This window comes from Lynx rufus, unplaced genomic scaffold (assembly GCF_022079265.1).
Source record: "Lynx rufus isolate CCGP_SWC_20201006 ecotype Redwood Valley unplaced genomic scaffold, mLynRuf1.p SCAF_1, whole genome shotgun sequence".
Lineage (NCBI taxonomy): Eukaryota > Metazoa > Chordata > Mammalia > Carnivora > Felidae > Lynx > Lynx rufus.
This window is the reverse complement of record NW_025814823.1, coordinates 98,891,546-98,908,341: the sequence shown is the minus strand read 5'-3', so window position 1 is coordinate 98,908,341 and position 16,796 is coordinate 98,891,546. Positions and strand designations below refer to the sequence as shown.

Here is a 16,796-nt window from a genome sequence, read left to right as displayed (position 1 = left end):
GACAAAATCTTTCATTACATAGATAGCTTGAACATATAATTGTATAGTATAGAAAATAAACTTTTTGGTATTGTTCTCAGCATTTAATAATGTAAAACTAGTGACAAACATCTTTAGAAAAAAAATAACAAAATAGTCCTTCAGTATTAAAATTTCTTCCTAAAAAGCATTGGGTCAAAGTTGGGGGGGTGATATGTTATTAATGCATAGATGAGTTAGGCATGAATAAAATGAATCTAATTCCATCTCTTATAGTAAACCAAACTATTTGAAACCTGCAGGTCACTGTTTATCACAGGTCAGTTAAACACACACACACACACACACACACACACACACACACACACCATATTCTGCCTTTTCATGGTTCTGTGGTTTCTGGTGATGCAACTTTCTAAATAACGTAAACCTGGGATAGAAACAACACACGGCATACTTACCAGGTGGTTTTTTTATGCCACTTTGCTGAATGCAGAATTAATATATTTGGGCTTTTTATTGCTTGAGTAGAAAGTGCTCCTTACTTATTATTTTATGTTTATAATATAGAAATTAAAAAAAAAGCACAAAAAGTTTTTGAAATGGCATACATCACACTGTGGTAGTGGTTGATTTCCTCAAGATCGTCTTCTGTGGTTTTGGTGCAGTGGAAGGAGGCACAGTTGCAGGTCTGAGAGGGGGGAAGCTGTGACTGTGGCTTATTCCCAGTCCCCCATTCTCTAGGGGGAAAGGAGGGAGGTGGGGTGGAGGAGGAAGCGGGGGGCCTGGGTGAGGAAGCTTTCCCAGTGGGTGGACAGGTTCGCTGTGTAAGTGGACCTCCCTGTTTTTTATGTTATACCGGGGGTCGCAGTCCGGACAGTAGCCATGGTACTGCACTTTCTCATTAAACCGAACTCGTTCCCGAGGTCCTGGCTGGAGACACCTGTCTTTTTCAGGTCTGTGCATCAGAGGCTGTGCTGGAGCCTTGTCCAAGGTACCGGGGGGGATGCAGCAGACATCTCCGTTGGGAATTTTGTTCGGCGGCCCTGGCAAGCCTCCGTTTCGCAGAAGGGTTCCATTGGTCTTTAGAGGATTGACGGCTGGCACCACTCTTTGGGGGTCGTCACACTTCACAGGTGTCAACCGTGGGGGAGGCGGCGGAGGGTTTGGCTTTCTCAGGACGGTGAGGATAGCAGAGGGGTGTGTGGGGGGTTTAATGAGAGGGGCATTGGCCTGCACTTTGATCTTCTCTATGCTCGAGGCTGTCGTGCTGCTGGAGCTACTATTCAGGGTGTCCGTCTTGGAGCTGTCGGTCATCTCATCCTCCAGCTGTAGGTCAGAGGTCAGGGTATCAATCTGGTCAACCACCTGGTGGAAAGGACAAGGTAACTGTGGTGAAGAATGACCCGAAGCAAAACATCCTAGAAACGATGTCTCCCTGTCTAGCTGTAATCGGCTATGTGAGTCTTAATGAATACTGGATTGTGGATTCCACTGTTGCTCAATGTTACCATTAAAGAAATTTATAGAATGGTTACCATAGGAGCGTCGACTGTTTGATAACCTAAGGATTTCACATGCCTGCCATATAATATATGACTTACGTACACATTCTATTCCCGACTCTGCTGAACCCACCAAAGATAAAAACATAACTGATGCACAAACATAACTTATTTTTAATATCAAGGGGCAGGGACTTTCTCCCGGCTCAGCATGTAGAAACCTATGGGACAAACACTAATCTCGTGCTAAAAATGAGAAAAGCCAGCTACTCTGCAAAATCATCACTTTTCTTGAGACCATCACAGAACTGAGATCACAAGGATTCCCAATGAACTGAACCGGAAAGAGTCTCCAGCCCTCTATGGAGAGAAAGGACACAATGACTGCTTCACCTCTGGCAAATCACAGGAAACAGGCAGCCTCCATGAAAGCGAGGAAACAGCTAGAACTTGAATGAATAATTAAAGGTGGCGTATGTGCTATCATGACAATTTAGAATCCCCAGGAGCTCAGACACAAAACAGTCTGTCTTCACTCATTCCATGGGCCTCTCACATGGGGTGATGAGGGTGAGAATAGAATGAATGAGTCCCTCCTGGGCACACAGGCATAAAACCCCAGGTATTTCCCAGATCTCTGTCCCTTATAAAACAGATCACTTAAGCATTAAAGGAAGAGGTTTAAAAAAAAAAAAAACACCTGTAACATCTAAGACACAGGCAACAGTCTCCTGCTTCTGAGAAGGGGTAGGAACCGCAGCTGTTTGACTTTGGGGAAGGGGGCAGGAACTTCTCTTGGACCCGGGAACTTAGGCTACAGATGTGTGCTATCACTTTGAGGAGGGACTCAAGTCACAGAATCTCGAGACCTGCCCTAGACACAAAGCAGAGTCAGGAGCATCAATGAGTCTTGCAGAACCATCAGACCATGATGCATGCCCCTACCTAGTGAAGGAGAATTGATGTGAAGACAGAGAAGTCGGAGGGAGCACCTAAGGCAATGCAGTTCTAAGGATGTTTGGCAAGGTCACCGGGGGGTCATGGTGTTAAAGCCACTCATGGAAGGAATCTAGCATCACCCATTAACAGGCTTGCCTTAGGGTCTCAGTCCTGTCCAGTCATTGTCTGGGGGGCAGCTCGTGGGAAGCAAAGCATGTGCTCAAATGCTGGGTATCAGAACACAGTCATTTATACTCCCTGGGTCAGAGATCTCCGAGTCCATTCTCAGGGTTGCCATCAATGAGGACGGAAAGGTTACAGATTACTTTTTAAATAATTCATTTTTGTAGGGAGATAGTCTTTTTTATCTCACATCTCCATATGCAGATTTTTCTCTCCTTATTCGGGCCTAGGTTTGTTCAACTGTGAAGTTGGCTCTTTGACACATGGTGGCAGAATTGGGCTCAAAATGAAAACATCCGAAGCATCCAGAATTTAGGGAAGAGGTAGAGATTTCACTTCTTCCTCATGAGGGTCTTAAGTGACTGCTTCTTGCTACTGCTGCCAGAGCTCAGCCTTCTATTTTAGCTCCTAAGTACTGTATATGTTAAATCCACTTCTCTGCATTTTCATTTCTTTGGTCCTAGTCTGAGCCACCATTATTTACCATATGGGCTCTCCAAAGTCACCTTGCTTCCCCTTTTCATTTCTGTAGCGTCAGTGGATTTTTTAAAAATAGAAATGCGCTCTTGTCGACTCCCTGCTTAAAACCTTTCAGTGCCTCTTTATTTCTCCTGTGAGAAAGATCAATTCTTAACACTGTCTCCAAGGTCTTGTATAGTCTCACTTCGGTGTTGTGCTGGTCAATGTTTAACAGCTGGTTTTTACAGGTATAAGGGAGTTCTGATTTGAAAAGTGTGCCAATTTCCTTGGTGTAAACTCCCACTGTGGTCAATTTCAAGTCAGTAAATGTGACATCACTGTGTGTGAGGTTGGAAAGCAATGCACAGTTGCACATCATTATAAGATGTTTCTACCATGTGGACAGAATAGGCAAAAACAAACTCAGGAGAGGGGTGCCTGGGTGGCTCAGTCAGTTGAGCGTCCGACTTTGGCTCAGGTCATGATCTCACGGTTTGTAGGTGTGAGCCCCATGTCAGGCTCTGTGCTGACAGCTCAGAGCCTGGAGCCTGCTTCGGATTCTGTGTCTCCCTCTCTCTCTGCCCCTCCCCTGCTCATGCTCTGTCAATCTCTCTCTCGAAAAATAAATAAACATTAAAAAAATAATTAAAAAAAGAATAGATAACCCCAGGAATACAAATAACACTAAAATATAGTAAAATAATTACAAATGACTTGGGATAATTAGAAAACCTTTATTTTTAATGTAATTTATTTAATATGAGTTTATATACTTCTATTTTTAATAATGGGTATTTAGCAGGTGGCTCACACAAAATTTCTGAAAATATAACACTGGTCCTTTTTAGCCAGTACAAGTCGCAATTGTACTACAGAGATAACACATCACCACCATCTCTCCTCTTCAAATGACTATCTCAACTCTAATAAATCCCCCTTTTTTAAAAAAATATTTATTTTGGGAGAGAGACAGAGTATGCGCATGCACGAGCAGGGGGAGGGGCAGACAGAGAGAGGAGAGTGAGAACCCCAAGCAGGCTCTGTACAGTCAATGCAGAGCCCAGTGTGAGGGGCTTGATCTCATGAACCATGAAATTATGACTTGAGCCAAAATCAAAAGTTGGACGCTTAATTAACTGAGCCACCCAGGTGCCCCTAAATTTCCCTTTTCCTTTCTGTTCTCAAACCTGTCAGGTCTTCTTTTAGACCCTCATCATTGCCAGTCTGCTTCCTGCCACAGGACATTAGCACATACTAATTTTTCTTCTTGAGATGCTGTGTCAAGTCACAATAAGTCTTTGTAACAATACTACTGCAATTTCCTACTACAACTACTACCATCTGACTGCAATTTCCCATAGAGGTCATGTTAATTTGTTAAATATTCCCAGGAAACCCTATTTCTTTCATTCAAAGCATTCACATACTTTTTGATTGTTTAGTAGTAGGAAGAGTGTTGGAAGAGTCTTCCCTCTCTAGACTCTAATTTCAGTGAGATCAGAGACCTTGTTTGTTTTTACTCCTGTAACCTAAAGGCCTAACGTAGTGAATGGCACTCAAAAGGGGCTCAATAAATACTTGTTAAATAAATGTATCGAGGGTTATTTCTTTAGTTTAACAGTGAATGAAAACATGTTATATCTTATTTGATTCCTGAAGTTGTTATTTTTAAAAGACACATCTGCTCAGTTATTCTAGAATAAAAGAGGGGACAAGGGATCTATCCAGAAATGATCCAGAGCTGGTTCCACATTCTGCAGCTCTAGCCCAGACACCCTGGGAATTCAAGGGGCAGGGCTGCTAAACAATGTGAGAGATAGAGGGACAGTTTCACCTCACAGGCACTGTATGCTATTTAACATGGGGAGACTACTGACCCTGAGCCTTTTATCGCATTAAATATCTGCAGAGAAGGAGGGAAAGCTGGTCTACTCTGAAGGAAGTGAAGCTCATAGTCAAAGATGAATTAGTACTGCCCGGGTCTCTGATACAAGTGAAACCTTGATTGAGAGTAACCTGTTCTGCGAATGTTCCTCAAGACGAGCAAACATTTCTAATAAATTTTAACTTGGTAAACGAGTGATGCCTTGCAATACGAGCAGTATGTGATGCCGAATGTCACATGATCACAGCTGAGCCAATGGTTTTTGAAATTCGCTTTGATAGACGAGTGCTTTAGGTTACAAGCATGTTTCCGGAACAAATAATGCTCACAAACCAAGATTTTACTGTAGTTTCGTAGCTCCTGCCTGGTTTTAGTCTCTACATTGTTATTTCCTGAGTGCCTACAAAATGCCAACAGAATAAAAAACTAAAACCGACAAAATGTAGTTGACCCTTGAACAACACAGGTCTTAGGGGTGCTTCTTTGCACCCACCATTGACTGGAAGCCTTACTGATAACATTAACAGTTGATTAACATACAGTCTCTATGGTATATACATTATATACTGTATTCTTAGAACAAAGTAACCTGAAGAAAAGAGTTTATTAAGGAAAACCTAAGGAAAAGGAAATACATTTACACTATTGTACTGTACTTATTGAAAAAAAAATCAGCATATAAGTGGACCCACATGACTCAAACCTGTGTGGTTCAAGCGTCACCCTCTCTGCTCTCAGGGAGCAGGGAATCTAGTGCAAGGGCCTGGCTTTAATTAGATACTCAAACAAACAACGGTCACAGTACAAATGCCCCAGGAGTTCTGAATGACAAATCAAGATACTATAAGAGGAGAATAAAAACACCTCATCAGAAAAATCAGCAAGGCCTCCTGAAGGATGAGTGGCTGTTAACTAGTAGGAGAGGCGTGATTCCAGAAGTCCACTCAGGAAAGAGCCTGACAGAGGTCCTTCGACAGAAGACAGCGCCTGAGGGTGAGCAAAAAAAGAATACTCTAGGCTGAAGAGCACCGTGTGAGGCCTGAGAGCTAGCTAGCAGTCGGGTGGGAGAGTCCTTGCCAAGTGCTGATCAAGTATCATATTTTTCAAGGGTTCCAGAAGTGAGAGAAGCGATGTTCCAAGAGACAATGAATGGCTACTTTTCAAGAATGGAAGCATCACCTGATTCAAGAAGTACACAAACTGAAAGAGTTTCAACAGGACAATAGAAACAAACCTACAGTCAGACATGCCATAATGAAAACACAGAACACAGAAGGGTGGAGTCAAGGGCAGGCTGCCCAAAAGGAACCACAATGGCAAATTAATTATTTTGCATCGAAGCTACTTGGGAACTAGCCCAGTGGTTACTTGGGAACCAGGCCACAAGGACACTCAAACCCTCCTATGTCCCATGAAAGCAGAAAATAAATCTTTTGTATCAAAAGCACCCTCCCTGTACTAAGAAGTAAAAAGGCAACCTTATCCCCAGAGATAGGAACTTCAAAGACAAGAAAACTGTAGAAACAAACCTGAATCACTAAATTCTACTCCTACAACCAAGACTACACTACATGTTAACTAACCCGAATTTAAATAAAATCTTGGAAGAAAAAAAAATCTTGTTACTTTTTTACCAGTTTATCACCTGAGCCCAAATTCTGCTTAGAATTCCTTAACTAATTAAAGTTCTCAAACATCTGCTTTTTTTAGCCTGTCGATTCTTAAAGAATTCATTTCTCTTTGTCTAAAATGTATAAAAACTGCCTGCCTTAGTCATCTATTTGGGTATATTTCATTACTGGACTTCCATGTACACATAATAAACATTTTTTTGTTTGTTTTCTTGTTAATCTATCGCACATCAATTTCATTCCTCAATCAGCTAGAAAAACCCTGTGAGAAAAGGAGGAAATGTCTCCTTCTCCTAAGAAAGTAATGATAAAAAATTTTACAACAATAAAGCAAGAGGCACCAAATATGTATTGAGTAACAAAAATCAGGCTGACTGATTTTCAAACAAGCAAGAGAAGTCAAGGAAAATTTAGGAATATGTTTCATAATGAAAGAAAGCCATAGGAAATATAGCTGAACTCTTTTGTAAAAGTGAGGGTGAAATCGACATTGTTAGACAATGAAGACTGAGAGAGTGTGCTTTCCACAGCTCAGTGTTGAAAGTACTGATAAAGGACAATTCAGAAAGAAGTAAAAAACCAGAAGAAAGGGCTGGAATACAAGCAGCATAGATGAGCAGAGACATTGTAAAATAATAAAAGTGTGCATTTATTACAAAACAATAATATACTAATGACTAGTTTGAGAGAGGAGAAAAATGTGTAGGTAAAATACTAGGGAAAGTGACATCTGATTGGAGAACAATCAAGAGTGAAAGCATTTTCAGCTCACAGTATTTGTGTGTGTATAAGGAATCACTAGCTATCTGATACTGATTATGATTCATTAAATCAAGAACGCATATGAAAAAATTTTAGGGACACTACTGAAATAATAGACAAATGTATACTTTCTAAAATAATGTAAGGCTGGGGACGCCTGGGTGGCTTGGTCGGTTAAGCCTCCGACTTCGGCTCAGGTCATGATCTCGCGGTCCGTGAGTTCGAGCCCCGCGTCGGGCTCTGGGCTGACAGCTCAGAGCCTGGAGCCTGTTTCAGATTCTGTGTCTCCCTCTCTCTCTGTCCCTCCCCTGTTGATACTCTGTCTCTCTCTGTCTCAAAAATAAATAAATATTAAAAAAAATTTTTTTAAATAATGTAAGGCTGAAAACGCGAGTAAGAAAAAATTAGCAAATTCTAAAAAGGCAGGAAAAAAAAGCACAGCAAACAAAAATCTGCAGAAGATAGAAAAACTTCAAATATATTAGTAATCATAATAAATATAAGTAGATTACAATAATTTATTCAAAAAGGGACATGGATTGACATAAAGTGACACCCATAAGATACATCAGGCAAATAGTCTCATGAAACCTGATACCGCTCTACAAACACTAAGCCAAAACAATCTAAATTTTTCTTAAAACACTATTGTACTAATTTAGGCAAAAAAAAAATGAAGCAAACTGTAGAGCTTATGTACACATATACACATGAAAACTGGAAAAAATGATATGAAAAAGTAACTGACACAAGGCAAATGCCAAATTTCCAAAAATCATGAAAATGCGAATGACCTCACAAGTAATCAAGGGAGGGCAAACTGAAGACAAATGCAATAGCCTTTCTTACTCAATAGTTTGTGAAAACAAAATAATCTGATAATTCCAACCGATGATGATGATGTGGTGGATAAACGGGAACTTCAAACATTGCTAATGCCTATACTAATTCAGTCTGTTGGGAAAATGTTTGACAACATCCTATAAAGTGGGTAAGGTCCATATCCTACAACATAGGTCTTTTATGAACAAAGCCTACACCACTCCAGAGGAACTTGAAGAGATGTGCATAGGGTTGAAGAAGCATAGTTCCTTGCAGGCTGTTTGTTTTCTCATAGCATAAGACTGGAAACAGTCTAAATATCTGTTAGCAAGTGACTGGGTATGAAAACATAAAGTGGTTCAAAGGAAGTAACTAGAACTATATGTATCAGCAGGGGTCAATCCCAAAAAACTAATGTTGAATGTAAAAAAGTTAAAATATACATACTCAGTATGTCTGTCTTGTTTATATAGAGAAGGGTGGTTTCATTTATATAATGTGAAAATAAATAATACACGTCAAGTTTAGGCAAAGAGAAACGGGAATGGATATCAAGAGGCAGCAGCCCTACAGCTAAAACACTTTATTTCTTTTAAAACTTAATGTAAAGTCAAGGTGCCTGGGTGGCTCAGTGGGTAAAGGCTCCAACTTCGGCTCAGGTCCTAATCTCACCACTTGTGAGCTCGAGCCCCGCACCCAGCTCTGTACTGACAGCTCAGAGCCTGCAGCCTGCTTCGTATTCTGTGTGTGTGTGTGTCTCTCTCTCTGTCCTTCCCCCGCTCGCTCTCTGTCTCCCCCAAAAATGAATAAACGTGAAAAATATAATTTAAAACTTGATGCCAAGTAATTTTGATAAAGGGTTAACATTTCTTAAGCCTGGGTTACATTCATTACATTAATTTATTTATTTTCTGTCATGTGTGAAACATTTTACAACTTGAAAATAAAATAAATATTTAACACTGGTTAAATAAAGTTAGAAAGAAAGAATATAAGTAATTCTTAGAGCTGCCATGTGGAGAACATATTGAAAGGTGCTGAGGTTTATTTGCTTGGCTGGTTAGATTCTATGGCAGCCAAGCGAGAGAGGAATCAATTAGCTAGACAAGGAATACACTGTGTCCTTATAATTATGCTTCAGTGTTTCCTGAAACTCTTTTAAAGTATCATATTGCAACGAAAGGAGTCATAATCACAGGCACGATGGAATTAAAGAGAAAACAAAATGAGAGAAAGTAGGACTAGAGGGACAGATTATTGGCAGATATTGGGAGGTGAGAAGAAACAAGACATTGGTCATCAGTCAAAGAACAGGCACACCTAACCGTTAGACGCAAAGGACAAACGTGTGCCTCAAACATGAAACTGAGCCATCTGTCTAATTGTGGCTACTCAGGTCGATAGAGGAATCTGCTAATGGCATTGGCAGAGAGAGCTAAAGAAAGGACAAGGGCAGGTGATGTGCTTGATGATTCTAGCAGGTTCTGGTTAACATCACATACAAGGAAGCTATGGTTTGATTGTAGAATAATTAAAAATAATGGTAACTGTGATTTAGGAATCGCATAAGCTCAAGGTTTTCATGTCTGGGGAATAGCCCTAAATATCTTCGTAAAAGAGAAGCAGATTTGGCAGAAATGAAGTGATCATGTGATCTAAGTTATTTGTGGAAATCCAAAAGTCATTTCTATTAATTCTATAAATACTAAACTATGAAGAATAAAAATAAAGACGATGTAGAGTAATCATTAGAGTGAAATTTGGGAGAAACAGATTTACCCAGAATGAAAAAAGGAATTAGGAGATCCTTTACCTATGTTCTCATGTGGCTTTATCCTTTTGTTAATTCCTTTTTATTATATCCTTTCATTATTTTATTAACAGATTGGAATTATCTATTTATATGTGTTCCACTCAGACCATGGAAGCATGGATTTCCATCTTTGTTTCCCTGGCAGAGAGAACTGATTGCACAGAATAGGTAATATGCTGGGCGAGAGAACTGGACAAAAGTAGTCTCTGGGAGAAAAGTCATGTCTTGACCTCCTTTCCATCCCTCCTTCCTAGCTTTCCCAGCTGGGGTCTGGTTTTCAAGGTCTTCAAACTCACCAATTTCAGATGGTTTCAGGAAGGCACAAAGGAGTGGATTAGGCAGAGAAAAAGGAAGGCAGAAATAAAGCATTGGTGACACGTGACAACCTCTCCTCCTATGTTGTTGACTCTTCAAGCCTAGCTCCACAGTTTGGCACAGAGAACATTTCAGTCACTCTCCCAAACAATGAAGATACTTTAAGTGTTATGTGTATCTTTAAATATCTGTCTATATTGCTCTAGATGTATTTAGAACTTTTCTAAATCCTACTTATCTTGTTTAAATAAAAACCACATAATACATAGTTCAATTGCCTCAAAAACAAAGAAAATGATCTTTAAATTTGAGTGAATCTTTCTCTAGGGTCTCTTCAGTAACAACTCTCAACTATAAGCATTTCAATTACAAAGTTAATGAGAGGAAAGAAAGAATTTAACCCCAACTTGAGTCTATACAAGAAAATTTATGCATTCTTCTAAGGTCTTTGATGTTGGTTTGTCAAAACAACCACATTTTAAATATGTGGCATCAGAAGCAAAGATCTAAAAAGAGAAATGAATGGGAGTCATAGGAATTTCTACCAAGAGAAAGAGAGAGCTGAAAACATTCCCTCCCCATAGCTATAGACCATGCTCAATGGTGGAATTTGAGAAACTGAACAGAAGACCGTAGGGGAAGGAAAGGAAAAATAAGTTGCAAGCAGAAGTAAAGAAGTAAACAAGATTGAAAACAAAAACAACACCATCATTCCTGTCAACCCTGATCGATAGAAAAGCAAGATAAAGCTAGAATGCAATGTGTCTTATTTTCTGTGTGTTCAGTTGGGTTCAACAAATATTTCTTAGGCAAATACTATTCATCTGTTATTACATGAGGCACTGAGGACTAAAAAAAAAAGGCTTTTTGTTTAATAGGGACTGATATTCTGTACTTAGTATCTTCCTCTCCAAATCATATTTAAATGAGAGTACAGGGGGGAAAAAGCAACAAATTCAGAAAATTTTCTCAAAGTGGGGTATATATATGGATCAGAGATTTTTATAAATACATGGATGAATTAATAAAAAGGTGGAAAAAGCACTGATGGAGCCTCAGAAGAATTTCAGATCTGCAAGTGGGATATAGACAGCGCGAGAGTGAGAAGTAACGTAAAAAGTAGAGTGTGAAGCTATTGAGTGGCTGTAATTCACAGTGGAAAACACTGTGTCGAATGGCCTCATGCTCTTTTAAGGGCAGCAAGGTTAGCAACATGGTAATAGTCCATACCCCAAAGAAAACCTGAGATTCTAGCTATAAGGAAATTGAACAATGTGTCTGGATAAGTAGGCTGAGTGTAGTTGGTAACTCAGAGCAGAACTCTTCTCCATTATGTTTTAGTTGGGAACATGCTGGAACTGAGGTAAGGACAGCTAGTTTCTCTCTATCCACATACTCTGAAGTAGTGGACACCCAAGTGACATATTCAGAACATTCAATCAGCACTGTGCCATCCTATTATGGGAAAGACTACAAGACATCTATATACTGTAAATATACGCCTGAGGATCATAAGATAATTTGGGGTAAACAATAGCACAAAAGAGAGAAATCAGGATGAATGTATAGATCAATACTGAAGATGAAACTGCCATTATTAATGAGCCAAAGAGAACTTTACAGTCACTCTAATTAATGGGCTACAGAGATTTGAGAATGTCTTGCAGCTATAAAATAAGAACACACAGTTATAAAAGAATACAGCAGACATAAGAGAAATACTGGGAATATAAAACATAAATGCTAAATTGAAAAAGATTCATAGAAAGCCTGATAGATACAATCTAAGAAATATTTGCAACCATAAAACAAGAATTTTTTTTTTTTTAATGAAAGGAAAATACAAGAAAAAAGTTAAAAGACATGGAGAGCAAAAAAATCTATCCTGGGGCTCCAACTGGTTGGGAAGTTCCAGAAAAAGGCGGTGGTGAGGGATATGTGATATGGCAATGGTCAAAGTATTAATAACAGAAAAGAAATTCATAGTTGATTATACAACTGGACCTTCAGTAGGAAAGCATCAACTGAGGGCTCATCAGGATAAATGAAAAAGAAAACAAATTCGATCATCTACAAAACTAACCCAGGACATGCAGAAAGAAACAAAAGTGAGATAACCAGGGCGCCTGTGTGGTTCAGTCAGTTAAGCATCCAACTTCAGCTCATGTTATGATCTCACATTTCACAAGTTCGAACCCCCCATCAGGCTCTGTGCTGAGAGCTCGGAGCCTGGAGCCTGCTTCAGATTCCGTGTCTCCCTCTAACACTTCTGCCTCACTTGTGCTCTGTCTCTCAATAAATAATAAACATTAGAAAAAAAAAGAAAATGAGATCACCACAGTTCCTTAGAATGAATGAATGATGAAAAATATTTTTACCAGTAACTTCAGAAGTTCTGGTTAGAGCGATTTCAGCCCCAATTCCACAACTGGCTAAATTAATAACTCACTGTAAGTGAAAATTAAAATATTTTTAGATATTAGGAACAAGGCCAGTTTACATCCCTTCTGTCTGCTCTTCAAACATGAATAACCTACAGTAACACAGTAAAATGGAATCCAAGAAAGGAACACCTCATTAGAACCAAGAAACATTATAACACAGAAACGTGAAAGCAAACAATTTAAGAATGACTTGTGCCACAGACCTAAAAACCAATTATTTTAAATGAAAACAGGGAACCAGAAAGCTCCAAGAAAAAATAATAATGGATTATATTCAACAGGTCATATAATTGGAAATTGGTAACACAGCAGTGATACGGGGCAGTGTGGTTGGTTACAATTGTGTAAGAAGAGAATTCATTTGAATCGTGAATTGAATTTCCTTCTGGGAGGCTTCAGTTTAGAAACATATGTTTAAAATCATTTCCTTACAAGTTCATTAACACTGCTTCATTCTATTTTTACTATTAAGATTATTGGTTATTGATTGATCTCTCCAACGTATGGAAAAAACAAAGGATCAATCCTTCATATTCCATAAAAATAAGCCAACTAATATGAGTTGAGGTTAAAATAAAAGTGTCTGAGGGGCGCCTGGGTGTCTCAGTCGGTTGGACATCTGACTTCGGCTCAGGTCATGATCTCCCCATTTGTGGGTTTGAGCCCCGCGTGGGGCTCTGTGCTGACAGCTCGGAGCCTGAAGCCTGCTTCCAATTCTGTGTCTCCTTCTCTCTCTACTCTTCCCCTTCTCATGCTCTGTCTCTCTCTGACTCTCAAAAAATAAATAAATGTAAAAAAAATTTTTTTAAGTGCTTGAGCATATTACCTAGGTAGAAAATAAAGACAAATAGCTAAAAGGGGTTATGTCTGGGGAAAAGGACTAGATATTGGGTAAAGATGATAAAGTGCCTTGGGTAAAGGTACATCCTTATGAAGAACCTGATTTGGAGATGAGGATATGAGTGCATGTAACTAGCTTGATAATAGTTAAATTCAGACCCAAGAAAATCTAAGATAAAGGATGAACGAGTCCTACTTCTTCCCCATAGAGGCGAATCTTTATGATACATTGCACGTTAACAGGATTTGCAAGTATAGAAAAGCAGGAGTGATTTACTCTTTCCAAGCAGGTCAGTTGGCAGCATTGGTCAGAGATAGTTTCAAGTCAGATGACACCTGGGAGAAGACTCGAATGATAAAATAAAATTTGGAGGAAAAGGAATTTCTTGGCAGAGGCAACAGCATGAAGGTATGAAGTACATGTTTTTTTTTTTTAAGTTTATTTATTTATTTTTAGAAAGGGGGGTCGGAGAGGCAGAGAGAGAGAATCCCAACAGCCTCTGTACTGTCAGTATGGGGCTCAAACTCATGAACCATGAGATCATGACCTGAGCCCAAATCAAGAGTCGGACGCTTAACCAATGGAGGTACCCAGGCACCTGTGAAGTACAAGTTTTCATGTGTTCCTAAAGAATGAAGTAGGAAATGGCAAGAGAACATGACACAAGGGTGAAAACAGATAAAGGCCAGGTTGGGTGGGGGTGGGGCGGTAGGCCACATTAAGGAGTTTAAATGCCATAAATTGCAACATTAAAGGTGAGTCCTCAGAAGGTTGAGGTTTATGGCACCGTCAAAAACAAAACAAAACAAAACAAAACAAAAAAGCATGAAGTTAGTGCTTTGAGGGAGAAATACAGACAGACACACGTTTCAGTAGGTTCATTTCCTTTAAGTCATAACTTACTTTACAGCCAGAGTATTGATAGTATGTAGAGAGCCTGTATCTAACTACAAAATTTAATTCCATACATTATTTGTCCAAAAATGTTAATGGACCCTGGTAGCCTTGGAAAATCACACATTTCAACAGGTCATGTTACTTGAACCATTAAATCATCCAAAATTTTTAACTCTACAATTTTCAATACCAAGAAGTTTGATTTTTTTTTAAGCCCATAACACGAAAGTACCTGATTTCATTTAAATCACTTCTGCATAGAACTGTAAGCATTTCTGAGATGCTCCCGAAGGAAGTAGAAATCTTTCCGATGATTATATAGGCATACTTCATTTTATTATTGTGATTTGCTTTACTGCACTTTGCAGATATTGCAATTTGTACAAATTGAAGGTCTGTGGCAACCTGAATCGAGCAAGTCTGTTGGCATCATTTTTTTTAAGTTTATTTATTTATTTTGAGAGAGAGAGCTCAAGCAGGGTAGGGACAGAGAGAGAGGGAGACAGAGGATCTGAGGTAGGCTGTGTGTTGAGAGCAGAGAGCCCAATGAGGGGCTCTAACTCATGAACTGCGAGATCATGACCTGAGCCAAACTCAGATACTCAACTAAGTGAGCCACCCAGATGCCCCTGCTGGCATCATTTTTCCAGCAGCATTTGCTCACGTCATGCCTCTGGTGTACATTTTGGTAATTTTCACTGTATTACAGTTTCATTGCTGTTATATTTGTTAGGTTGATCTGTGACAAAGTATCTTTGATATTTCTATTGTAATTGTTTTGGGGCACCATAAACCATGCTCATAAAAGATTATAAAATTAATCAATAAATAGTGTGTATGTAGGGGCGCCTGGGTGGCTCAGTCGGTTAAGCAGCCGACTTCGGCTCAGGTCATGATATTGCGGCCCATGAGTTCAAGCCCTGCGTCGGGCTCTGTGCTGACAGCTCAGAGCCTGGAGCCTGTTTCAGATTCTGTGTCTCCCTCTCTCTCTCTGACCCTCCCCCGTTCATGCTCTGTCTCTCTCTGTCTCAAAAATAAATAAACGTTAAAAAAAAAATTAAAAAAAAATAGTGTGTATGTTCTGATGGCTCTACTGACCTGCTGTTCCCCCATCTCTCTCCCTCTCCTTGGGCCCCCCTATTCCCTGAGACACAACAATATTGAAATTAGGCCAAGTAATAACCCAACAATGGCCTGGAGGTGTGTAAGTGAAAGAGAAAGCCACACACATGTCACTTGAAATCAAAAGCTAGAGATGATCAAGCTCGGTGAGGAAGGCACATCAAATGCTGAGAAAGGCTGAAACCTAGGCCTCTTGCATGGAACAGCCAATTGTGAACACAAAGGGAAAGTTCTTGAAGGAAACTAAAAGTGCTACTCCGCTAAACACATGAATGATAAGAAAGCAAAACAGTCTTCAGGGAAAGTCTTACTGGTCTGGATAGGAGATCAAACCAGCCACGACATTCCCTTAAGCCAAAACTCTCATCAAGTCTATGAAGGCTGACAGAGGTGAAGAAGTTACAGAAGAAAAGTCTGAAGCTAGCAGGTGTAGGCTCATGAGGTTTAAGCAAAGAAGCCAGCTCTCCAACATAAAACAGCAACAAGAAGCAGGAAGGGCTGGTGTAGAAGCCGGAGCAAGTTATCCAGAAGATCTAGCTAAAATCATTCATGAAGGTGGCCACACTCAACAACGTATTTTCACTGTAGATGAAACAGCCCTGATTTTGTAAGAAGACGCCATCTAGGACTTTCACAGAGAAGAGAAGTTGGTACCTGGCTTCAAAGCATCAAACGACAGGCTAACTGTCTTGTTAGGGGCTAATGCAGCTGGTGACTTTAAGTTGAAGCCAGGCTCATTTACCATTTTCAAAAATCCTAGGGCCTTTAAGAATTATGCTAAATGCCTGTGCTCTATAAATGGAACAACAAAGACAGGATGACAGCACATCTGTTTACAACATGATTTACTGAATATTTTAAGCCCACTGTTGAGAACTACTGCCCAGGAAAAGACAAAACAAAAATAACAACAAAAAAACCTCAGGATCCCTTTCAAAATATGACTGCACCTGGTCGCTTAAAAGCTCTGATGGAAAGATACAATGAGACTGACACTGTTTTCATTCCTGCTAACACAAAACCATTCTGCAGCCCATGGATCAAGTCTTCGTTATTGAAGAAACACACTGCACAAGGCTATAGCTGCCATAGACAATGATTCCTCTGACATATCTGGGCAAAGTGAATAAAAAATCTTCCGGAAAGGATTCATCATTCTAGATGCCACGAAGAACATCTGTGATTCACTGGGAAAAAGT

The 16,796-nt window shown here is 39.7% G+C and overlaps 1 protein-coding gene across 1 annotated transcript in view; it reads right to left on the bottom strand.

Annotated features, from left to right (window-relative positions):
- Positions 1 to 591: 591 nt before the first annotated feature.
- The window catches only part of PRR16 (proline rich 16), a 203,588-nt gene continuing 187,383 nt past the window's right edge, over positions 592 to 16,796 (bottom strand). Inside the window, exon 2 of the mRNA XM_047093227.1 lies at positions 592 to 1,347. Within this exon, the coding sequence (XP_046949183.1) occupies positions 592 to 1,347 (756 nt within the window). The remainder of the gene's footprint in view (positions 1,348 to 16,796) is intronic.